Source organism: Brassica napus, chromosome A2, assembly GCF_020379485.1.
Source record: "Brassica napus cultivar Da-Ae chromosome A2, Da-Ae, whole genome shotgun sequence".
NCBI lineage: Eukaryota > Viridiplantae > Streptophyta > Magnoliopsida > Brassicales > Brassicaceae > Brassica > Brassica napus.
Window position 1 is genome coordinate 10,379,643 of NC_063435.1, and position 25,075 is coordinate 10,404,717.

At 32.7% G+C, this 25,075-nt stretch overlaps 2 protein-coding genes, 1 long non-coding RNA gene and 2 pseudogenes across 6 annotated transcripts; 4 read left to right on the forward strand and 1 right to left on the reverse strand.

The window, feature by feature from the left end:
• Positions 1-6,911: 6,911 nt before the first annotated feature.
• On the reverse strand, positions 6,912-7,614 carry LOC111208899. 2 transcript variants are annotated; one of them, XR_002660818.2, is made up of 4 exons: positions 7,538-7,614; positions 7,304-7,428; positions 7,049-7,172; positions 6,912-6,952 (listed from the first exon to the last, which is right to left on the reverse strand). It is a non-coding gene; the product is annotated as an uncharacterized LOC111208899 (long non-coding RNA). The 2 variants fall into 2 exon arrangements; XR_007322748.1 differs by lacking the exon at positions 6,912-6,952 and having other exon boundaries at positions 6,960-7,172.
• Positions 7,615-8,474: 860 nt separating this feature from the next.
• On the forward strand, positions 8,475-9,861 carry LOC106410696 (annotated as a pseudogene).
• A 683-nt stretch (positions 9,862-10,544) lies between these two features.
• On the forward strand, positions 10,545-11,602 carry LOC106410689 (annotated as a pseudogene).
• A 2,926-nt stretch (positions 11,603-14,528) lies between these two features.
• On the forward strand, positions 14,529-16,945 carry LOC106394829. The gene is made up of 6 exons (XM_013835391.3): positions 14,529-15,030; positions 15,219-15,359; positions 15,438-16,046; positions 16,119-16,211; positions 16,290-16,490; positions 16,578-16,945. The coding sequence occupies exons 1-6, from the start codon at positions 14,707-14,709 to the stop codon at positions 16,788-16,790; spliced, it is 1,581 nt and encodes a 526-aa protein (XP_013690845.2). The 5' UTR covers positions 14,529-14,706; the 3' UTR covers positions 16,791-16,945.
• Positions 16,946-22,133: 5,188 nt separating this feature from the next.
• On the forward strand, positions 22,134-24,918 carry LOC106394803 (zinc finger CCCH domain-containing protein 18). Of its 3 annotated transcripts, none has more exons than XM_013835365.3 (8): positions 22,134-22,217; positions 22,295-22,383; positions 22,457-22,569; positions 22,793-22,824; positions 22,911-24,136; positions 24,260-24,340; positions 24,434-24,496; positions 24,592-24,918. In XM_013835365.3, exons 2-8 carry the CDS (start codon positions 22,327-22,329, stop codon positions 24,637-24,639), a joined length of 1,620 nt encoding a protein of 539 aa, XP_013690819.2. In that variant the 5' UTR covers positions 22,134-22,217; positions 22,295-22,326; the 3' UTR covers positions 24,640-24,918. The 3 variants fall into 3 exon arrangements, with proteins under 3 accessions (XP_013690819.2, XP_013690828.2, XP_048614997.1); XM_013835374.3 differs by having other exon boundaries at positions 22,140-22,217; positions 22,304-22,383; XM_048759040.1 differs by lacking the exon at positions 22,134-22,217 and having other exon boundaries at positions 22,246-22,383; positions 22,457-22,689.
• The last annotated feature ends 157 nt before the right edge of the window (positions 24,919-25,075 follow it).

The following is a 25,075-nucleotide window of genomic DNA, read 5'->3' on the forward strand; positions in this document are numbered from 1 at the left end:
CCAAGGTATTTTCTATGTGTTAAATATTAATTTTCCTCGTTAATTTGTTCAATTTCTGTCCGCATAATAATCTTATGACTTATGAGAAGTTGAAAAATTTAATGGTGTTTTAATTGCAGACCTGGTTTTACTTACAATGATGTCATATCAAAGGTGAGTCAGCTCTTCAAGGAACACAAAGATCTGCTTTTGGGTTTCAATGAGTTTTTGCCGCCGGGCTATAAGATAACACTCCCGGAGGATCAAACTCAACGAAAGAAGCCTGAGCTTCGGGATGCTTCTGAATTTCTCAACAAGGTCAAGGTACGCACACTCGCCCACGGTAGTAAATAGGAATATATAATTCGACTAATGATTTGACTTTCAGTTTATTTTGTCCTAGCTATAAACATTTAAATTTTTAAAAAATATAGCACAGTTTGTATAATTGTATTCTAGCCCTAGTAATAAATTATATTCATCTTTTCTGTTTCACCATCTCTCGTTAAATATCGTTTATTTGTAGGAAAGGTTGCAAGACGAGCATGCATACAAGTCCTTATTAGAGATATTGCGAATGTTCAAAGAAAATAAGAAGAGTTTTACTGAGGTCCATCATGAGGTATAAATATATATATATATATATGTGCCCTGTATATGTGTGTGTGTTTCAGTAATTGTAACCATTATGATAAAAAAAAACTAACTGTAACTAATATGTGTATAATATTATTAAACTTGTTTCTTCTTTAGTGTTAATGTATTGGGTTGACGATTTACCTATATTTTGTTAAAGAAATGATCACCTGTTTTGCAGGTGTTGTATGCCCTCCGAGAACACCATGATTTGTGTGTGGACTTTACAGCTTTTCTCCCTGCTCGCTATAGATGATACTATAGAGAAGATTGATCTTGCAGTTGAAATAGGCTGGGATATTAAGTTGTTATCACTAGTTTGTTGTTGATGACAAAACTTATCATTCATTGCAGTTATTTTTCATCGTTTAAGAAAAAACCGATATTCATTTCAGCTAATTTTCATCGTTTGAGTTTCATATTATGGACAATATATATGGATGAACTTTTAAAAGAAAATTTTAATCCTTATCTAGATTTTCAGTAGTTTTTTTCGTATGTATTTTATTTGGAAAATTCTTTTATCTGGTAGAGTTTTAATATGATGATGTATCTAATTTACAAGTGTTATCGTTTCTACTTCAACTATAAATTATATGGATATATATGTCAAGTAACTTTTTGTATATTTTTCTTCTTCTTTGGTTCCTTCATCTGTATAACGTTGTTTACAACTTTAAGATGGTTTTTATTAGAGGGTATACATTGGTGTTTTTATTCTTGTTCAAGTTGAGTTATTCTGACATCAGTTGTTGTTGATATGCATACACAATTCATGAACTTTATCTAATAATTTTTTAGTCAATTAGTCACCTGAACATAGATGGAAATACACATTAAAAATGACCATAAGCTAGTAAAGACACGTCACTAGGTTAACTTCCTATAATACCTAGTTTTTTTCCCTTGAAGTAATTTGTGAGGTACTGGATATTCGATACTCAGAGCTTTTACTTGTTTGCGCATTGTTGCAGAAGGACCGGATCATTGATTCACATACAGACCGTGACCTCAAACCGGAGCATAGGGATCTAGACCATGAGAGGTCTTTGTTGAAAGAAAGTAAAGAAGAGATTAGACGCACTGGCACAAAGAATGATAACTCTAAAAAGAAGCTGACACTAAGGGCCGATGATTCTCCTGAAATCTCGAATCAGGCTAGAGGAGGAGACAAGTTTTGTGGAGCTGTTGGCACTTCATCTATTTGTGATGAAAAAGGTGTAAGAAAAAGCAGATTTTCTCGTTTTCCTTTATTTTATACTTATGATGATAATTGATTTCTGAGCTAGATAGCCAGGGCATGTCCAAGGAATTGCTTTTATTGATCGAGTGAAGGAGAAGCTTAACAACTCTGAGTACCAAGAGTTCTTTGATACATGACTATGGTTAGATAGATTAGTTTATTTTACATTTTTAATGATTTTCCATTTAATAATTAGTTTTGAAGTTTTATTTTTACTTAGTTTAAGTGTTTTCCTTTTTCAATCAATTTGTATCCCTATATAATGATTTCATATGTTTAATAATGAAAAAGCTTCCGAGAATTAATTTAATCTCTAAGAGATATTAGGTTAAAAGAAAGTAAGCTTTTTGGTTCATATCATTCTTACGACGTCTTAATCTTTTTTTTCAAAAGTTATTATTACACACACGCGTATACAGTACACTATCGGTCACGAGCTCTAAACCTAAACATTCCACCTCATTTCTATCATTGTTCTAGTCTAGCACACTTACCAATTGCAGCGTTAGAACATCTCCGATGTATAACTTCATTTTTTTCTTTCAAAATGGAATAAAAGTAAAATGGAGTAAAATTGCTCCAATCCTATTCCATTTTCTATGAACAAACAAAAAATAGATTACTCTATTTATGGAGTAAATTTCATTATGATGTGAGATATGAAGTTGGATTAGAGCATTTCTTACTCCATATTCACTTTTAGTCAAATGAAGTAGGGATGAAGATGCTATTAGAAATCTTAGTTCTAATACAACTACATAATCAACCACTGCGACTCATCAACACCGATCTCTATATATTAATTAAAAAACATTAAAAAGTGTACTGCTGAATTGTCACGTAATTCTCTATATATTAATTGATTTGTAATATTTACACATTAAGCTTGCTGAGGTGGCGCTTAATTAGAACATAATTTCGCTGATGTGATATGATTTGAATCAGTTGGAAAATTAGTTAGTCCAAGGTCAATTTTCTAGGGAAAATATATTAAACATAAACTTTGTTATATGATTAACAACTTATAAATGAAGTCTAAAAAAATATAGAAACAAAGAAACGCATTACGTTTCTAAGTGGCCGTTGCGGCCGCGGAGAAGGAGTGGTGTGAATCAGGGACGCGATGTGGTGGGCAGAGAGAAGGACAGTTGAAGAAAGAGAGGGAGACGAGAGATGTGGAGAGAGCTCTGAATGTTGTGGAGGAGATGGAGAGAGCGGAGGAGCAGTTTGTTAAGGAGATGGAGGTGACGAGGAGGAATTGGGAGCCGGCATCGCAGGTTATGACGGTGGTGGGAGTTTGGAGGAGGGACGGTGGTCGCAGGGGTTTTGACGGTAGGATTGTTGAGAAGTTCGAGGGCTTTGACATGTTGTGGCATGTGGGTCTAATGGAGGTGCGAGGGGTGGGAGAGGTGCGTAGAAAGGGAAAGATGGTTGGAGAAGGATTTGTGGAGAGGGAAGGAGCGTTTATATTGATGCTCAACGTTGCAAGGTTGATCTTTGTTTATGGGATTGCTAATCACTTGGTAAGTCTTTTTCTTTCGATCTAAGAATCAAGATCTTTCATGCTTTTCAATATATGTTCAAGCTGTTGAAACGATTTGGAAAAGTATTAACGTGCTTACGAATACTTATCTCTATTTTGATTGTCTGTAGAATGCACCATATTTGTGTAAAAAAGATGAGATTGTGCTGAACTGTCCTCATGTATGCGTATGAACGTTGGTATGTGTTTTGTCAAAGGCATAAGCTTTGAATCCATTAGACAGAGTTATGTATTTGTTTGTGTTTGTAGGTAAAAGAGTCACCTTCTTTATAAAAAAAATGGACTTGGTAGCAGCAGTAACTATAAACTTCAAAAAGTAATTCTATCGATCACAGCTGCAATTACTGTTAATATTCCACATGCACCTTTTCTTCCTGTTCTATTTTGTGTTGACATTCAATGACATATCTATTTTCTAGGTTCTGTCATGATAACATAGTTACATGCTCTCGTGATGGTAGTGCAATCATTTGGATCCCAAGATCACGGAGATCACATGTAATGTTCAATTTCGCTTGGAGTCTGGATAATCGTTTTGTTCTCGCCGCTATCATGGGTAACACTTTTTTGATGGCTGAGAGTTTATCCAGGCCGATTTTTAGAGCGCTCAACTCTTGCTAACTAGAATCACTTTCTATGTTAAAGATTGTAGAATATGCGTGTGGAATGCATCTGATGGTATCTTGGTACATTCTTTAACTGGCCATACAGCATCTGTGAGTATTTGATCCCTTCTTTATATTTCTCTTCATGTCATGGATTTGGTTGACTACCTTAAGGGAGTTTTCCGGAATTTCTAAAACTGTTGGCTTCTGTACTTCAAAGCAAGAAAAAAGGAAAGAAATTCGCTTATCATGCCTATAAAATTAACACAAAATCTTTCTTCTTCTAAGCAGACTATGTATTATTTCAACCATAAGTTAATGTCTTTTGGTTTTTATGAAAACACTCCTAACTCTGTCTAATGCCATTTATGCCTCGTTAAAATGTTAATTTTGTTTACGTAGCGGCTTGAGAATCAATTAAAAAATTTGTTAGTCCAAAATTAAATTGCTATGGAATGTTGTATTATATAGTATGTCTATTATGGACCATTCATTTCTCAAAATAAAATTATTATATATTCTTTCATTAAATAAAACCTACGGAATTACTTAATGTGATTAAGATATATGGTAATTAATGATTTTAATTAATAAATATTTGTTAACAATCTATATATTTACTATCATTTTTTGATTAATTATTTATCATTAAAATAAATTACACAATTACATTAATCATATAATAAAAATTTAGATTTTTTTTTGTATATGTTGTATTTTGAATTTTTCAAAACGAGTATAAATTACTAAAAATGTTAAGAGTTTCACATAAACATTTGTGATCAAGGTTTAAATTTTTTTCTATAATAAGATACAATTATTATAAAATCATATGAATAAATAATTTTATTTTAATATGTGTTTATGTTAATATATATATATATATCGTTTAAATTAAACTATACATCATATGAAAATATATACTTATATTTTGATATCTTTGTTGAACATATATTGAAAAGTTAATATTTTAATTTTGAACTCTTCATTGTTTTTTTTAATGATTATAAATTATTGAAACCACTAAACATTCCACATTGGTGTAAACTTTTGTTACACAAATATGCAAATAATCATAAAATCATATGAGTAGCCTCATTTATAAATATCCATATTAAAAGTATATTGGGACCCAAGTATATTATATATGAATGTTAATATCATTTAAATTTAAATATATATCATATACGATAGATAAGATTGATTGTTTTGATTTATTTACCCTAAAATGATTGCGAATAAACAAGAACGGTCGTTTGATTTATATGTGCATACCAATTTATTACATAATATTAACTGATTTTTTAGTTATTTAAATTATAATTATTATTAATATGCAGAAAAAAACATAAAATAAGTAATAAATATAAAATATTTATTTTGCACAAGGCGCGGATCTTAACATAAGTATGTATCTCTTTAATAATTTTAAATCTTATACATTTTCTAAATATAGGCAAAAACAAAATAACGAAATGAGAATAAACTCAAAAATCAATATTTATTTCGAGCAATAACCAAAATGAAAAAAAACAACACCAAAATGAGAAAAATATTAAAGATAGATAGGATTGGCACGTGAACGTAAACTTCTCATAACTATAATTAATTTTTAAATTGCTAAATAATGATATAAAATCGAGCTGACATAGTTTTATTGTAACCAAATAGTAGACCTGAGATTCGTCGGCCTAAATATTAGGTTTTTATGCGATAAGTGAGTTTTTGACCTAAAATATTTTTAAAAATGGAATCAGCTCATCAATAAACAAATTATGTAATTAACAAAAAAAAAAAAATTATTTAAGGGCCAAAAATATTAATTCGATCAAAAATATTAATATTATTTTTCCATACAATATTACGTAAATAATTTTCATATAAACTTACCCTGCGCAAGACGCATGTCTTATCCTAGTATATAAATAAAAGCATTACTATAGTATAGATCATAGAATATGAAACTCAAATATCATGACAATTCCATTAGAACGAGGAGATCCATCCTTGTCCTCTTCGTTCATGGCAGAAGACAAATTAGCAGCATTAAACTTCCAGTCCTTGATGCTAACTCCAGGAGCAATCAAGAACTTGCACTGCAAACAAACAGATGATGATTCAAGCATTTGACAGAAAGTAATCTTGGTTACAAAGGCTTTAATGATATCTTAACCTCAATAAATTTTAAACGAGGTTTGTTGACAGAAGGAGTAATCTTATCTCCATTCATGATATGATGTGCTCTAGCACAGTTAGAGGGAACAGGCTCATGTGGGTTAACCCCACAACATCTGAATAACAAAAAACAGAGACTCAATATAACAAATCAAATTTTTTTTCTTATAGTCTTACATTTCCTCATTGACAATTCCATGAGAGCGATGAGTAATCAAGAACATGTCCTGCAAACAAACAAAAGATGAATCAACATTTGACAGAAACTAATCTAGGTTACAAAGGCAGAAAGGCTTTAATGATATCTTAACCTCAGTGAAGTTAAAACGAGGTTTGTTGGGGACAGAAGGAGAAATCTTCTTGATAAGCTTGTGTGTCCAATCTCTGCCTACTCCTAAGGTTGTTGATCGCTTGCGACCAGATCTCATAACTCTAGTGGTACTGTCATAGAAAAGGAGAAAAATCTGTCAAATATCCACTAAACATAAAGAGAAGAAACTAAGCACCTCTTGGTAATTAAAGCTGTTTCTTATTTTATTGGTTTTTGAGTTTAGTCTCGACCTTATAATATGTTACTGGTTTTCCATGAATGAGCTTTTCTCATGTTTTGAAATACTAAGATATTTTGCTTTTTTTTTTCCTTTGAATCCCTGCTCATTACATGATTGCATGTTTAATTCATTAAATTTCTATTCGCGTTCACTGCCCTAATTTTAATATCTGACCTGTAAATTTGAAGAGACGTCTATAACAGCTTAAACAAAACATGAACTGCGAACAAACAGAAGATGATTCAACCATTTGACAGAAACTAATCCATGTTTAAGAATTGGGTACAAAGGCTTATTTGGGGTTGATATTTTTAACCTCACGAGTGATGTTAAAAAGAGGTTTGTTGGGGACAGAAGGAGCAATATTCTTTTCATTGTTGATATGCTGTTCTCTAGCACAGTTAGAGAGAACAGGCTCATGCGGGTTATAACCACAACCGCTGCATAATCAAACACAGAGACTCATCAGATAATAAAAAGATATAACAAAGCAAATTTTGTTTTCTTGTAGTTCAGTCTTACATATCCTCATGAATTGACAAAGCAAGTTATTTCTTCTTTATTATCTTACATTTTTTCATAGGGAATTCAACGGAGATCCATCATTGTACTCGTTGTTCTTCGTGAAAGAGCGAAAATCAGCAGCTAGCATAGATCGACCAGACCTTGATGCTACGTCAAAGGGTTGGAAAGAACCTTTCCTCAACCAAAGGTTCGTTGGCGAAACATAAGCAAGAGGAGAAGATCAACTAAAGTAAACATGCAGAGACAGTAAGGAACTAAGAGACGGAAGGAAACAACGTACCCCATGTTTCGTTTCGATGACCGAGCCAACGGAGAAGAATAGGTTTTTGGGGTTGAAACCCTAATTCCATTTGCACCGTCCCTTTTATACGTTTTGGGCTTACATAAAAGCATCACTATGGTGATTGATTGGTTCGACTGTGGCTTAAAAAATTTAAATTTAGTTGTAGATGTTTAGATAAATTGGTTGTAGCTGTAAAGTTGTTAATCTTTTTTTTGCAAAGACTTTTTCTGTAGTTAAATTTGTTGTAGCTGTAAGTTATACACTGTAGATATTTTAAAATAAAATATATAAAATATGTGTTGTATATATAAAATTATTATTTTATATGAATTAAAATAATTTATATTAATATTATTTATAAATTATCAAAATTTATTGTAATTTAAAATGTGATATGTAAATAATATTTATATTATTTAAATTTATTAATAATTAAAAAACACTCAAATTCAAAATTAAAATATTTATAAAAGTTTTTCTTATGATTATATAATTTATTTGATATTAAAGATTTTTTTCATTTTACAGATTCTACAGCCTATAAAAAGATGATGCAACATTTTTGCCTAAAATACATAAGAAAAAGTTTTGCTTTATTTTTTTTTGTTGTAGCTTTAAAAATAAAACTAAAGCATGATTGGTAAAACTAAATAAAAACTTGATGTAGACTTTAATTTTTAAAAGTAAAGCTACAGCATGATTGGTAAAATTTAGTGATTTAAAAATAAATAAAGCTAAAGTATGGAGATAAAGCCCAACCAATCATATTCTTTTCTAAAAATATATCGATTTTTTTGTAATACTCCCTCTGTTTCCAAATGTAGGTAGTTTTAGCAAAAAAAATTTGTTTCACAATATAAGTAATTTACATATTTCAATGTACTTTTTTTATTTATTGAATATTGTCTGGCCAATAAAATAATGTTAAATTTTTTATGGACCGGCCTTTGTCCTCTCTCCTACAAAAGGTTTGGTAAACGTTGATGTCACCCAATATCTTGGACTCTTCAACATAAGCAATATTGGAAATCCTGAAAATCATATTGTAGCTGTTGAACTGGATACAGTCCAACGTGCTGAAGTCCATGACATAGATGATAACCATGTTGGTATAGACATAAATAGTATAGTTTCGGAAATAGCTGCTTCAGCAGGTTATTTCAAAGATGATGGTACTTTCAGAAACATATCTCTTACCAGTGGAGATTCCATGCAGTTGTGGGTGGAATATGACAGTAAACAGAAACTGCTTAATGTCACACTTCATCCTGTTCGTGTCCCTAAACCAAAGCTTCCACTCCTTTCTCTACAAAAAGATCTTTGTCCCTATTTGCTTGAATCTATGTATGTTGGCTTCACCTCCTCCACAGGAATGCTAACTGCATCTCACTATATATTGGCTTTGAATTTCAAGATGAATGGGACGGCTCAAGATATAGACCTTTCTCGCCTTCCAGAGGTTCCCCGTTTTAAACAGCCATGGATCCAAACTCCAAAGGGTGTTTTGACCATTAGTTTGACAACATCAGGCGTCACCATACTCATCATGGCTTTTCTTGAAGAGGAAGAAGCTACTGGAAGTTCTTGAGGACTGGGAGGTACAGTTTGGTCCTCATAGGTTTGCTTACAAAGATATAAACACTGCCACAAAGGGTTTCAAGGATACTGAGCTTCTTGGTAGAGGAGGGTTTGGGAAAGTCTACAAGGGTGCATTACCAGTGTCTAACATAGAGATTGCGGTGAAGAGGGTTTCTCACGATTCAAGACAGGGAATGAGAGAGTTCATCGCTGAGATTACAACCATTGGCTGACTCAGACATCCTAACTTAGTTCGGCTCCAGGGCTACTGCAGAAGAAAAGGTGAACTCTACTTAGTGTATGATTGTATGCCCAAAGGAAGCGTTGATAACTTCCTCTACCACCAACAGAAACAAAGTCTTAACTGGTCTCAAAGATTCAAGATCATCAAAGATGTAGCTTGTTGACTCTCCTATCTGCACCAACAATGGGTGCAAGTGATTATCCATAGGGACATTAAACCAGCCAACATCTTGATCAGAAGATTGTGGGGCAAGACTATTCTGAGGAGCAAGTCGAACTTGTTCTGAAACGTGGCTTACTCTGTTCTCATCCATTATCAGCCATCAGACCAAACATGTCCAGCGTCATTCAATACTTGGACAGTGTCGCAGAGCTTCCTCATAACTTACTTGACATTGCAAAAGCTCGACAAGTTCATGGAGGTACTGAAATCTCAGGTGACTCCTGTTCTGTCGCACCCTTGACCTTCATCTGAATCCTTTGTCTCTCATGGACGCTAAAAGATTGAAACCCAGATGGTCTTGTAACTTCTTGATTTCTACTGAAAATTAAATCCTTGACTGATATGTAGTAAGTTTGCAATATGAGAAACAAAATGAATGTATCATCGTCCTCACTTTGAAACGCTATGCACATACATTGACAGAAAACTGTATAATACTTTTCTTACATAACTCGAACTAGAACACACTTGGCGACTTCTCTGTATATATAAATACATCATTGACTCTTCAGAAAGATCCACTAACCAAGAATCAAGACGATAAGGACTAAAGCAACTGATAGATATCTTATCCACTATTGCAACTCCCCCAACATATCCTCCTCTAAGGGCCTTTTAGGTCTGTACGTGTTTCTTTTCTCGATCACTTAATTGATTCTTGCGTGTCCAGGCGTCTCTGCTTGTAGTCGTAGACAAATTGTTTTGCGTTGTGTTCTGAGTTTTAAGTTGACTTTTCGCATATCAAAAACAACTTTCACAAAAGTAAATTGGTTGGAATGAAACTTCGTGAATTTTTTTAGCGTATTTTCAAGATTTTGGAGTTTTTCGGTTTTTTCTACTGAGAATGTAAAGTGTCATTTTTTATTTTTCTGTAGAGAATATTATCTTGAAAAAAAAAGGAAAATGTTTTTTTTCTACTGAGAATGTAAAGTGTCCTTTTTTCTCGTGCGCTAATTTTTCCTTTTTTTCCTTTTCCTTTTTTTTCCTTTTCCTTTTTTTTCCTTTTCCTTTTTTTTCTAATCCGAATCTTAAATGTCCTATATATAGGGAACATTCTTACTATCTCTATCAAAAAGTTTTAATCTTCTCTATCTACTCAATCTTGCATAATGGCACCCAAAGGAAGAGACGAAGAAATAGACGGCTTAGTAATTGTCCTTTTTTTTGTTTGATTGCCTTCATTATGCTTCCTTTTTTTTTACCAACTCCCGTGCCGGAAATAGAAGTAGCTTCTATGGATTTCACGATACAAAACATTACACAAACTCATCTCAGTGCCACTTGGGATTTATTGACAAGGATCCCCAATACGCTTCCTGATAACTATATATGTCTTCAAGGAGACCTTCAAGCTTCCTTGTTTTACAAGAATATTACCATTGCTATCTCCTCTAGACACAGGTACGAGAATCTCAAGCTGAACTCGCCTCAACAACTTAGGGTTTCAGCTTCTATCTATGAAGAAGATATAGGAGGTTTGATTGGAAAAAACATTATCAAAGATATCAAAGAGAAGAAGGAAGTGAAGTTCGGATCACAGTTGTTTCTTACGGATTGTAGAGAAAAGTCGACTGGAGTTATGAGGTATGCGTGCGGTGAAACCACCTTACGGTTCGAGCCGGGTTCTTAGACAAAGGCCACTTCGTTTGGGAACAAGAACAACCCTACTTGCGTCTATTTTTGACTTGTTTTCTTTATTTTATTAAGTTTGCAAGGGTTTTATTTTTATTTTTTTTACCGAAACAACATTATTTCATCCATTCAGTCTACAATCTCTATACTTTAATATGAAAGTTGATTAGTTGGAAATACATGACTCCTCATGATCTAAGAATAGGAATTGGATTTAACACATAAATCTGGTCCACTAAAAGTTTACTTTAGACAGGTTGGTTCAACATATATATGCGGTTCATTGGCTACGTCCAACTAGCTCGTCCAAGGGTTACCTCGAATTTTGAGGTAGAAAGCTCGATATTCGAAACAGAAAACTCCAGACTAAGTCACTTTACAGTCAAACAGTTAATCAACAACCTGAGATCCAAAAAATAAATCAAGTTTGCAAGATGGACACATGCCACCCATTAGGATACCACGAATGCACTAAAACACTTATACGCACGCTCTGTGAGCTATATTATAGTAAGTTTTAATCTCTTATATATTAAAAGATAAGCATTTTGATAAATGCATTCACACTATAATAGACACGTGGCAGCTTCACAATGATTTGATAATAAATATGCTAACGCGTTCACACTATATTCATAAATGTGTTCACACTACGTATTTTGCGTTTTTTAATATAAAACTCACATAATGGTTTTAATAAAACTCTTGATTTTTCGGTTCAAATAAAAATAGATAAAGAATCAAAAACCAAACTATATATATATATATTATTTTTATTGTTTACGGATAAAGTTGAGCAAAAAATATTCATAAATTTTGATTTGATTCGTTATCCGTTTTGATTTGAACCAAAAAATCTGGATATCCGAAACTCTACGAAACAAATCAAATACTAAAATACAATATAAAAAAAAGAAGCAATTCACAAATACCAATATTTTTAGGAACATATATCTAATTCGATCTGTTATATGCATATATATACATATATGTAAAGAATTATATATATACATTATATATATTATACTTTATATCAGTTTTACAATATTTTTTATGAATTAAATTTATTATATTAGGTACTAGAATTTAAAAAGTTAAATAATGTTTTATTTTTGTAATAAAATGTTATTATTAAAATTTTCAATTATTTTTAAAATTTTATTTTATTTACGGATCAAATCGGATATTCTTTAAAATTCTAAAACATTTCAGATATCCGAGTCACCGAATATCTAGGTGGCTAAAGATCGAATCGACATGAATGCTTCCAAATATCCAGATATTCGATCTGTGTCCACCCCTACTTAAAGATACAATTTTATTTTATTTATATGAAAAAGTTGACTAATGTCAAGGCCTTTTTTATTTTAAACTAATTTTAATTTTATCTTTCATGTATTATTCTGAACAAAAATGTTATTTAATATTAATTAACTATATCTTTATATATTTGTCAATTATTTTTATATACTTTTTACATACACATACATGTGCACCTTGATGTGAGCATATTGTAACTAAGTATTCACCGTAACTGAAGTATCTAATTTTTTTGAAAGTTGAAATATTTTTTTTTAATGCTTCTTTCACTACCGACCAAATTGTAGTGAAATGATTTGTCTTAATAATTTTTTTTTTCAAACTATTTATCTGTTTAGAAACTATAATATGAAACTATTGGTTCGACATGACGACTGTTTAAAATTCATAACATGAAAATAAACCAATAATATTAATTTTTAGTTTTACCGGAAAAAACCAAAAAATCAAACATTTTAACCGAATAAACTAAAATAAATATTAATTTAAAATAATGGTTATATTTTAGAACATTAAACATCAAAAAAAAACTTAAAACCAAACTAATATCCAGATAAAACAGATTTAATGTCTTTTTATTAAAAATAACGAAACTAATAATCACATCCCGCGCAAGGCGCGGGTTATTACCTAGTGTTATTTGTAATCATATTACATTCATTATCAGTATTGATCCGGTTCGACAAAACTATTTTGATTATAGTTTTCCTGTAGAGAACATTCTTTAACGTTTCTGTAAACCTATTTTTATATAAAAAATTGTGATTTCAGATTTCGGATTTCTAGCATTTTCCAAACATTTATAGCGTTCTCGTGTAGAACTGATTGGACCTGATGTTCCATGTAACACTCTCCAAAAGAGTTACATCATAATATATCTTTATTATAATATAACTTAAACGCTGTAGCTAATTATTATTTATTTTGGTATGTATTATGGCACTAATCTGATGGATCGTTATCTGCATGTTCTCTTGTTGATTTGGGATAAAGAGGTGATCTCCCTTTGCAGATATGCTCCTTGCATGGAAGAAGATTGTGATTGTAAATATTCAAGTGAGAAACTACTCAAACCCAGTAACAAATCCGCTATTTCGTTACAGCTTGATGGAGGATTTTATCATGATCGTTACAGTGGCATAGCAAAACTATCATTAACTGTAAGTCTAATCCTATTTAACTTGCTCAAATCTAGTTGTGTGGGTCGATGTAAGACAATAAGAAATGGGGGAAAATTAAATTCCTGCCATGTGGTCAAGCTTATGTCTCATCAAAACTGAATATAGAGAACAGAGAGGTCGACACATAGCATATACCATTACCATATAATGAAGTTGAAAAAGGACAAGGCATATTTCTTTTCATATCTTCTTAGAAATCAATTTGGAGCCACGTACATACACTAATGTCCAATTCTCCAATCAACCTTTGTTGGATAGTGATGTTTTTGCATAGAAAATATACACAAAAACTATTATCCATATGGTATAGAATAATAATGTTTTTTTTTTTAAATCCATTCAGACAACCAATGGCGGTGGAACAGAGTCCTCTGTTATCTCTTGCTACTCAAACTACTTCGGCTTCGTCAAATAAACTCTACAAAAAATTGTCGGTCTAAACCGGTCTATGGACCAACATCTTCGCTTACCCGGACAATGGACAATGATTGTAGTTAGTTACGGATGACATAATATAATTTTTGGGTTGGTGTAGTTATTTATGTGGATGATGACCAGCATCTGCATACCATCATTGTTGTAGTCATTTAATTTATTAGGTGAACTTTTATCCCATCATCATGATATGTTCGTAGTGAAAACTAAACAATTACAAAACTGAACAAGAAGAAACCAAAAATTAACATAAAGAAGTTATTCAGATTAATTACAAAATGAACACGAATACCGAAATAAACCGGAACTGACCGGAATTGAAAACGGTTATGGAGATAGGAAGCAAAAGCAAAAGCAAAGAATGTTCAAAATAGTTTGCAAGGAAAAGTCTCTTTCTTCATCATCCCAAAAAGTCCAACCAAAAACAGAGAGACAACAATGGATCATCATCTTCAACCTTGACACCACCACCATAACCCCTCTCTTTCCCAGAAATCTCGGAGAAAACTCTCAAAATCACAACTTGAGATCCTACCCGGAAAAGATCCGACCGAATGTCTAGGAAGCCCTTCCTCTTCCTCTCATGTCTTCTTCTTCTTCTTCTAGGTTTCTCCGTTGACCTGGGTCAATCCCTCAAGGTCCCCTTCAGCGTCAACGATGTTCTCCCGATGCTTCCTCGCCAAGTCTCCTGGCCCGTCCTCAACAGCTTCCACAGCGCCGTGGATCTGCTGCCTGTCTTCATCGGGTCCTTAACTCCCAACAACAACGCGTCTCTTGAGTGGAAAGGTGCTTGCTTTCGCGGCAACGAGGCTCGTCTCGACATCACCCCTAGCGATCGCGACGAGCCTGGTCTCGGAGGCGGCCTTCTCCACCTCAAAGTTGGTTCCTTTCTCTTCCTCCTTTGTTGTTTGATCATCAAAGTTTGGAACTTTATAGTTGAAACTAAGCTGTTTGGTTCAATTTTTAGACATATATGACTTGCTGATCATCAAAGTTTGTAGCTTTATGTGTGTAAAGTTTGTAGCTTTATGGTCGAAATTAAACTGCTTTGGCACCATTTGGGCAGATATCAGAGGCGCATAGCTTGACTTGTATGGACCTATACGTCTTTGCAACGCCGTATAGGATCACGTGGGACTACTACTTCTCTGCAAGAGATCATACTTTGAGCTTTGATTCATGGGAAGAGACAGCTGAGTTGGATTATGTAAGTTTTTTTTTTTTGAATTAGTTCTCGTCTTGCTGCTCTTTGTGTCCTTGATAGACTAATCTGCGAGTGTTTTAGGTGAAGGAGCATGGAGTTTCAGTGTTTCTAATGCCATCAGGGATGCTTGGGACATTGCTTTCATTGATTGATGTGTTGCCTCTTTTCTCCAACACGGCTTGGGGACAGAATGCGAACTTGGCTTTCTTGAAGAAGCATATGGGTGCTACGTTTGAGAAGCGGCCTCAGCCTTGGCGGTCTGTGATTAATCCGGAAGATGTGCATTCTGGTGATTTCTTGGCTGTGTCTAAGATTAGAGGAAGGTGGGGTGGGTTTGAGACTTTGGAGAAATGGGTGACTGGTGCTTTCGCTGGTCACACTGCTGTTTGTTTGAAGGATGATTTGGGGAGACTTTGGGTTGGTGAATCTGGTCATGAGAACGAGAAGGGTGAAGAGATCATTGTTGTGATTCCTTGGGATGAATGGTGGGCTCTCACGTTGAAGGATAACTCAAACCCACAAGTAGCTTTGCTTCCTTTGCATCCGGATGTCCGAGGAAAGTTCAACAACACTGCTGCGTGGGAGTATGCGCGGAGTATGTTGGGCAAGCCTTATGGATATCACAACATGATATTCAGCTGGATCGACACTTTAGGCGATAACTACCCACCTCCCCTTGATGCTCACTTGGTACTTGTACATCTCTGATACTTGTAAAGATCTATCATCATGGCAATAAACAAGTGACATTGGAACTTTCAGGTTATTTCTGTCATGTCTATGTGGACTCGTGTGCAACCTGCATATGCTGCTAATATGTGGAACGAGGCACTCAATAAACGGCTTGGTACTGAGGTATATATATATACAAGCACTTTTTCTCATGCTATTATGAATAGGAGGATAAGCTATAATAAGTTTCTGTTGTTACAGGATCTGGATTTGTATGGGATTCTTGAAGAAACAGCGAGGCGTGGAATGTCATTTGATGAGCTGCTCACCATCCCTGAACAGGATGAGTGGGTTTACAGCGATGGGAAGTCAACAACGTGTGTTGCTTTCATCCTTGCAATGTACAAAGCAGCTGGTGTGTTCGGTCCTCTTGCTGATCATATTCAAGTCACTGAGTTCACTGTGAGTTTCAGTCTTTCAATAGTCTTTCACTTTTTTTTTCCCCATGTTACATCACTCTTGAGCGTTGTTTTGTTTGGTTTGTTTCAGATCCGAGATGCTTACACTCTGAGGCTATTTGAAGATAATCAGACGAGGCTACCGAGCTGGTGTAACACAGAGAAAGGGAAGCTTGAGTTCTGTCAGATTCTAGGTGAATATAGAATGGAGTTGCCTGGTTATAACACCATTGACCCTTATCCAAACATGAATGAGAACTGCCCTTCTTTGCCTCCTTATTACGAGAGGCCTTCTAAGTGTTAAAAGACTAATCAAAACACGTTTGTCTCTCTGTTTGTGTTTGTCTGCTTTTTATGTTTGTTTATTTACTAAGCTTTTACCCTTTTAGTTATTAGGGAAATAGAACTTTATGTGAACGAACTTTATGTGAATATATATGATGATGTTTTATTTTATCAGATCTAATGTTGGAAATGTGCTCTCGATTTTGGACCCAGGAATATTTCTTTTGTACATTTTTCACAGTAAATTCTAGGGAATAATATTCATAAAGAGTACTAAGACTTTTTGTTTTTGAACAAACAGAGTACTAAGACTTTTTTGGATGAAAATAATGTTTTTTCTAAATTATAAAACTCGCAAATTCATTAAGGAGATGTAATGGATTAAGAGTTAGGGGAGTGTATTGAATTAAAGATTTTAGGAGATTTTGGAGTGTTTTAATTTTGGTGGGATTTATGTGTGTTTTGAAGTGATTTGAGTGTTTTAGTAAAAGTTCAAAAATAAAAATAAAATTTATAGGTAATTGGGTAAGATATTTTCTGAAAATTTTAGAATTGTTAAGGTGATTTTAAATGATAATTAGATTTTGATCCGCGTTTTTAAAACGCGGGATTAGTTTTTGTTGACAAACTTATTAACATGTATGTTTGTTTTGTTCAGGCTTCAAAATTCGGTTCAGTTTCAACTTTTTTTTGTTTAATGGTTTGGTTCTGATTCGATTGTGATTTTTTTGTTATATAGATATATGACTTGTTTGCTTATTTATGAATTTGGGTTTGGTTCCGATATGTTTATTTGGTTTTCGTTTTGGTTCCAATAACAACATTAGGAACTCAAAATAATTTTGGGTCTAATTTGATTCTAGCTTGGTTTCTACTTTTTGTTAATTTTGTATAGTTTGAGCAAAAATCATATTTTTGGAATTTTAGAAAAAAATGTTGGAATATTTAATCGGATAAAAATTTTCACGAAATTTTAACAGATTAAATATTTAATCGGATAATCCGACATTTTGAGTAGTTCAATTTATAAGTAATTGAAATATTTAATATATTTTTTTAAGTAAGAAATAAATATAATCAATATTTTTAGGCATATAAATATTACAAATAACATTAGTTTCACTCCATCATAACATTTGTTAAAGAAATATCCATCATTTTCGAGACATACTATTGAGAAAAAAAAATAAAAACTAATATTACTGCTTGCTTACAAACCCCTAGATATATAAACACACACACAATATATATATATATATATATATATATATATATATATATAAGTTTGAGTTAACAAATTATGTTTTTAGTCAAACTATCCATTTGATCATTGTCAATATACATATGCCGAACTCAAACTGATGACATTTTGGTTTATCTCAATTTAACAAAATCGTTAGCATTGGATATTATTTCAACAAACGAATATCTAATCTATTAATTTAGGATCTTATTTTTTATATACCATACAAAAAGTCTATGTTAGACCATTCATTAGAAACTTAACTAAACATCATAAATTTACTCATACATGATATTTTCTTAACAATTTAATCATATATGATATTTTTCTGACAAAAACAATATACATCTAAATAATAACATTTCTAAGACAAGGAAGATATAATTACTGTTTGTTGTTCATCATGTTTAGCCTAGACCATATTATATATATATCAGTAATTAATTTTGAAATTAAATGGTGTAGCCCAATTATTTTTAAATTATCATATTAACTTTTTATATAAAACAAAAGAAATAATATTTTATTGGCTGTAACATTTTATTTTTGATTTTTTGTAATATAAATAAAAAACCAAACTGAAATATAATATATTAAATAAAATAATATTTTAAAAATATAATATTAAATAGTTTAATTTAATTTAGTTTTATCAAAAAAAAAAAATTTAGTCACACACAAACATTTCAAAAAAAAATATTTCTGAACCAAAAAAATCTAATAAAATTTGTATTAATTCATATAAAACTAATATTTAAATAAATAAACAAAAATATTATGTAAAATTTCATCAAAAACAAATTTCAACAAAGAAAAAAATTTCAAAATAATATTATACTAGAACTTAACCCGCACGTCCGTGCGGGTATTATATTCATTTAATATACAACAGTATTGTTTTACCTGAGTAATGGTAAATAAAATAACAATAATCATACTAAATATAAAAATTGTAAATTCAGTCATTTATAAATACAATAATTGTAAAATTTGAATTTGTAAATAGAATTTATTTGTTTCAAATTTTCATTTTAGTTCTCGTTTCTTGTATACTAATAAAGCAAAATCTAAAAACAAAATATGCTATGTTTTTTCATTTTGATGTGAGTAAAGTTTTTTCATTTGTAAATAACTAAATCTACCATTTATAAGCAAATGAACAACAATTTGGATCAATATTTTTATATGATTGTAGTATATAGTGTTAGCACATTAACTATTTGAAATAATCAAATAAATAAATATTTTTAAAACATAAGTTGGATAGTTTTCATTTAATTATATATATTTACAACATTAATTTTATAAGAAATAGATTATTAAAATTTAAAATTTGGATGTAACTATGAAATTTAAATTTTTTAAATGATAAATAATTTATACTATATGATTTTGGTATGGATTTTTTGTATTTTTATTATTAAACCTAACTTAAATTTACATATGATTTTAGTATGGATTTTGTATTTAGATTATTAAACATAAGTTACATTTACATATGATTTTGACTTTATTATATGATTTTAGTATGGTTTTTTGCATTTCATAAGTGCAAACGCTAAAATATTTATGATAAAAAGAAATTAACTAATAAAGAATAAATTATGTTTGCAATTACCAATTTCACGTACAAAAAGCCATAGCAATCATAACTTTGCTCAAATACTTTAATGAAATGGTATAATGAAAGTATTACGTATGTACCTACTATCTAGCATATTTTGTCTCTAATAGAATATTTAGGATTTCTGTGTTTATATTTTAGATTTTTTTAGGAAATGAAAGATTGCAATCTTTTAAGTTGCTGTAATAGCTAAATATTAGGGAATCTCACTTACGATTTTTATGGAAACTTATATATTAGTTTTTGTAAATTTATTTGTTAATTAAAAATAGAGTGGCATTCACTTGTAATTATTGAGGAAAACTTAGGGTTAAATACTAATTGTACTTCAGTTTTAATAGTTTATTAGATACATATGAATTGATATTAAATATATATCTATAACTTATTTTATATTTTAAATGTTATTTTACAAAATAAAATATATCCGCACAGATGTGCGGGTTTAAATCTAGTCCTTTACTTAATGCTCAAGTATTTACATATTCGACAAATATAATGTTATTGAATATTAGAGTATTAACTTTACGAAAATAACCTTAATGGTTTTTAATAAATAATTAGAAATAATATTACCATTAATATAGGAATATCACTTCTGTAAATACTAAGCAAAATAAAGGGGATTTCAAAAAATCTACTTCAATATATTCGACAAATATATTGTTATTGAATATTAGAGTATTAACTTTACTAAAATAACTTTAATGGTTGTCAATAAATAATTAGAAATAGTATTACCAGAGACTGGGCTTCAATCAAAAATTGATATAAAAATTTGTTAAATATAGGATGGTGTGTTTTGAAATATATTTAATCTAATAAGATGTTTATTTGTGTTAATGAATGTGTATATTTGTAAAATAGTTATATTGTTAAGTATTGAAATGTAGTTGAATGTATTGATGATATTATTCGATTGCATATTATAGAAAAAAATGTTTTTTTTTATCATAGGTTATTAGCTTAAGTGAAAAAGACTTTGACTATTGTGTTAGAGTTCACCAGTTCGAGTGACCACTGAAATGAAACAAAAATTATATAAGAATATTTAAATAACAAAAATATGTTCGACAAGAATATCTAAATAACAAAAAACAAGATTACCAAAACACATAATCACCAAAATATTTTAGAAGACTGACAAAATATGAAAGCTAATGGTTTTGTGGATGATTTTTTGGTTTTCTTCTTAGTAAACAGTGACATAATAATTTAAAACTATTCATCAGAAAATGATGTATATATAATTAATTTTAATTTATTATGTGTCAAATGCTGAAAATATTAATTAAAAACGATAAAAAATTATAAATAGATCAAATATATAAGTGTTGTTCAATGTAGCATCTACACATAAAATTTTGAAGACAAATATGCATCAACCACAACTAGAGATCTTAGTATACCAATAAACAAAATAGATTCCTTAAAAATGGATAGATATAACAGAATGTAAATAAAACTTGGGGTCAAATGAACAAACACTAGTTTTTCGGAAAAATTAGAATTTTTCAGAATACAAAGTTAGTTGGCGACATCCGATAAAATGAAACTACTTTGTATTGGCGAAATTGTGTTAATATGTTAATATGTCTTATGAGTGGCTATGGAGTAAACAATAGCAATTAGTACGAGATGATGTATTAAAATTATTTATATATGTACTCATTACCAAGCCAATAACGCCATAGTCAGAATGAGAATGATCATGAGATTGCTTAACATAATCATGAAACACAAGATAACACGTTGATTCATAACATGGCTCTGAATGGAATAAAGTAGTTTAAACATTGTGATTTTAGCAGATTATACCTCATGTGCTAGTTTTTTTATATAATGTATACTCTATAGTTTGCCTAATTATCACCTCATAGCCATGCATATGTAAATAGCTAGATGATATTTTATTCTAGTCATTTGTTGGTGATTAATCGATAGTTTTAGTATTTTAGATATAGCATATATGATGATAAGTGATACATGAAAATGATGGCTACACACCACGTATGAATAAGTAATGATTTGTTGATTCACAGATCACGGTTAAAGTCTTTACGTTCAGAGTTAGATCTGGATATAATCTGGATATGGAAAAGAACTACTAAAAGAAATTTTACCGAAATCTCAGATGAGCCTATTTTTATGTCACTCACATCAAACCTAGTTTATGATAAAATAATGATTTATTTTTCCTTAAAAATAATGAACTGATCACTCGACATTCAGTAGTGGAACAAGATTCATAATTTGAAATTATAATTCCAAAATATGTTCGACATTGGAGAATGGAATGTGATCTTTATTAATTTTTATATATGGATCAAACAGATGTAAATGGTTGGTGTCCGATGTAAGAATATCTGGTTCATGATAACAATTAACCAAATAAATGCCTCAAAAAAAGGTGGACATAATTCAACGTAAATAAAACTAGGGGTTAAATGTGAAACTAGTTAATAACTCTGAGGGCATCTCTTGCAATTTCGAAGCCACCAATTGAATTGAGAGTCAGGAGGCCTCCTCTCTCGGTTCGCAAGCACTGCGCAGAGAGAGTCTTCGTCTCCGGTCATCACGTATAACTCCAGTCTCATCTCTCCGTATATCTAATCTTATCGTATAAACCTCTCAGTAATCGAATCCATATGGTTAGGGTTTGAAGGAGGTAAGTGAGAGTTTCGTCAAATGTCAGAAGGTTCTCGTCGGAGCAGGGTCACTATCACTCTAGGCCGTAGCGGCCAGGTACGTCTCTTCATCCATCCCACTGTTCCTATCGTACAAGTGGATGTTGAAAAGTGTGTTTCATCTTTTGCAGGTGGTAAGTCGAGATGGAAGTGATTTAGAAGATGAGTTGCCCAGAGTTGGGACCAAGCGTTCTGTCAAAGAGAGATTAGGGAACCTGTTGGATAGTGATGCCGTCACTAAAAGGTGTTTCCTTTTTCCTTTGAGTTCATGGGGATGAGAACAATGAGTGTTGGTTGATGCAATCATATTGATTTCTATGATTGTCAGTGAAAGTTAGGCCTTTTCTTTGGGTTCATGGAGCTGGTAATAATGAGTATTGTAAGGAGTGTTTTGTGTGTTTTAGATTTTAGTCAATCACTGAAAATACAGTGATTTCTCTTTTTGTTTTTGTTTTTGTTTTGTGTAGGCAAAGAGGGGAAGCTAGTTTCAGCGGAAATGGTATAGATATATACTGGATAGTTGATGCACTCTACCATCTTTGCTGATTCTTTTCTGACGCCTACTACTGCTCTTATGTTACTAAGATTTGCAGATAAGTAAAAATGATCTCCGGTTCAAACTGTTGCAAAGAAATGCCAAGAGACGAACTCAGAGCGATGGAGGCAGCAGCACTATGGATCTTCGTCAAAAGCTTCTCTCCAAGAGTGAGCAGCCTCCTCCTCCTCGTAGCCTTGATAGCCGTCCTCGCATGGCTGAGCCAAGGGATGGCCCGTTACCTCCTCCTTCAGGAACTGTCCGTGGTCCCTCGCACATGCTTTCATCAGGCAGTAACTATTCTCCTCGGACTCGGGATGATATACCAAGGAGATCTCCAGAGAGGCTTGTGGGTAGTTCCAGGGGCCGATCGCCTCCAAGGAACACTGGAAGTATCAGTGGCACTCCAAGGGCGCTATCACCGCCAAGGAACACCAGAAGCTTCAGTGGTGGTTCTAGGGCTGCTCTATCGCCGCCAAGAAACGCTGGAAGAACAGTTGGCCATCCAAGGGATCTATCAGTATCACCACCTAGAAATGCTGGAAGAATGATTGGCAATCGAAGGGATCTATCAGTATCACCTCTTGGCCATCCAACTCCAAGGGACCTATCATCTCCAAGACATGCTGGAAGAATGATTGGCCATCCAAGGGATCTATCACCGCCAAGAACTGCTGGAAGAATGATTGGCCATCCAAGGGATCTATCAGCATCACCGCCTAGAAATGCTGGAAGAATGATTGCTCGTCCAAGGGATCTATCACCGCCAAGAGATGCTGGAAGAATGATCGCTCGTCCAAGAGATCTATCACCGCCAAGACATGCTGGAAGAATAAGTGGCCATCCAAGGGATCTATCACCACCAGGACATGCTGGAAGAATAAGTGGCCATCCAAGGGATCTATCACCGGCAAGGATCACAAATAGCTTCAGTAGTGGCTATAGGACTATGTCCCCAACTAGAAATGTGGGAAGCAGCTACATGAGCTCTTCTCGGGGGTTTTCCCCTCCTAGGAATCCTGGAAGCTACATGGGTTCTTCAATGGGTTCGCCTCCATCAAGGAACGTAGATGATTTTAATGGACGAAGCAGGATGCTTGATGATGTGAGAGCCTCACCGTATGGATTCAGAGGTGTCCTAAATAGTCAAGCACCAACAAGCGGCCCTACTTTCGCCAGGCCAATGTTACCTCCTCCGGTCCCAAACCCTCATCTGTTACCTCCTTTGAGTCAGCTTCCTCCATTTGGAAGTATTATGCAGAACAGTCCCTTCCCTGTAAGATCCTTTTTCTTCTTCTCACTCAATGTGTGCTCAGATAGTCAAAACTTGTATGCCTTGCTCATCTTATACATGTGTGATATAACATGTGTCATGTATATCTTCTTGGTGGTATAACAGGTGGAAGAGCCTCTAACAGTAGACAGTTTTCTAGATTCACTTGGACTTGGAAGATACTCCCTTGCCTTTAAGAGAGAGGAAGTAAGTGTGACATTCTATCCTTGTCTAAAAGTTTCTTCATTATTCATCAATCATCAATCATCTATAACAAAGCTCCACTAATATTGACAACAGGTGGATATGAACACAATAAAGCAGATGAAAGAAAGTGATCTAAAAGATCTCATCATACCAATGGTACTCTCTCCTTTGGATCTAAAACAACTTAGATTGATTTGTTCTTTTAGCAGATTTCTTGAACTTTTTGTACCATTCCATTGATTCTAATGCAGGGGCCAAGGAAGAGGATTCTTCAAGCGATAGCGTGTCTTCCAAGATAATAGCTATGAGAAACTGGTTTGGTGGGCTCTTGTTGATTCTCACTCTTTTGGTCTTTGCTGGCCTTTTTTGGAGATCCAAACTAAGGAAATGTTTTTTGAGATTCAGAATCGAAACTCTTCTCTCCGGATATTAACTGTTAGGCAGAATTTTCCTCTGTAGTTCTTCTCTGTGATGCAGTTTTTTTTTTTTTTTGGACAAGTTGTTGACAGAACTTAACTACTTGTCCAGGGTTTCGTGTCTTATTTTGAAATGCGACTGGCACGAGAGCTGTTTCTCATCATACATAAGCGACTGGCACGAGAGCTGTTTCTCATCATACATAAGCGACCAACACGCATATATAAAAAAAGCTTATGGCTAGTTTATTTTGACCCTCATGTCCAATGCCATTGGTCTTCTAAGTATTAGAATGCGTAACACTTGTGTAATCAATAA

What these genes read in the sequence shown, in the direction of transcription:
- LOC106394829 (XM_013835391.3), top strand. Translation starts at nt 14,707, where the DNA reads ATGTCTAGGAAGCCCTTCCTCTTCCTCTCATGTCTTCTTCTTCTTCTT. An exon ending in GCGGCCTTCTCCACCTCAAA is followed by an intron (nt 15,031 to 15,218) that starts GTTGGTTCCTTT and finishes CCATTTGGGCAG; the next exon opens with ATATCAGAGGCGCATAGCTT. An exon ending in CTCCCCTTGATGCTCACTTG is followed by an intron (nt 16,047 to 16,118) that starts GTACTTGTACAT and finishes TGGAACTTTCAG; the next exon opens with GTTATTTCTGTCATGTCTAT.
- LOC106394803 (XM_013835365.3), top strand. Translation starts at nt 22,327, where the DNA reads ATGTCAGAAGGTTCTCGTCGGAGCAGGGTCACTATCACTCTAGGCCGT. An exon ending in CTCTAGGCCGTAGCGGCCAG is followed by an intron (nt 22,384 to 22,456) that starts GTACGTCTCTTC and finishes CATCTTTTGCAG; the next exon opens with GTGGTAAGTCGAGATGGAAG. An exon ending in AAGATCTCATCATACCAATG is followed by an intron (nt 24,497 to 24,591) that starts GTACTCTCTCCT and finishes ATTCTAATGCAG; the next exon opens with GGGCCAAGGAAGAGGATTCT.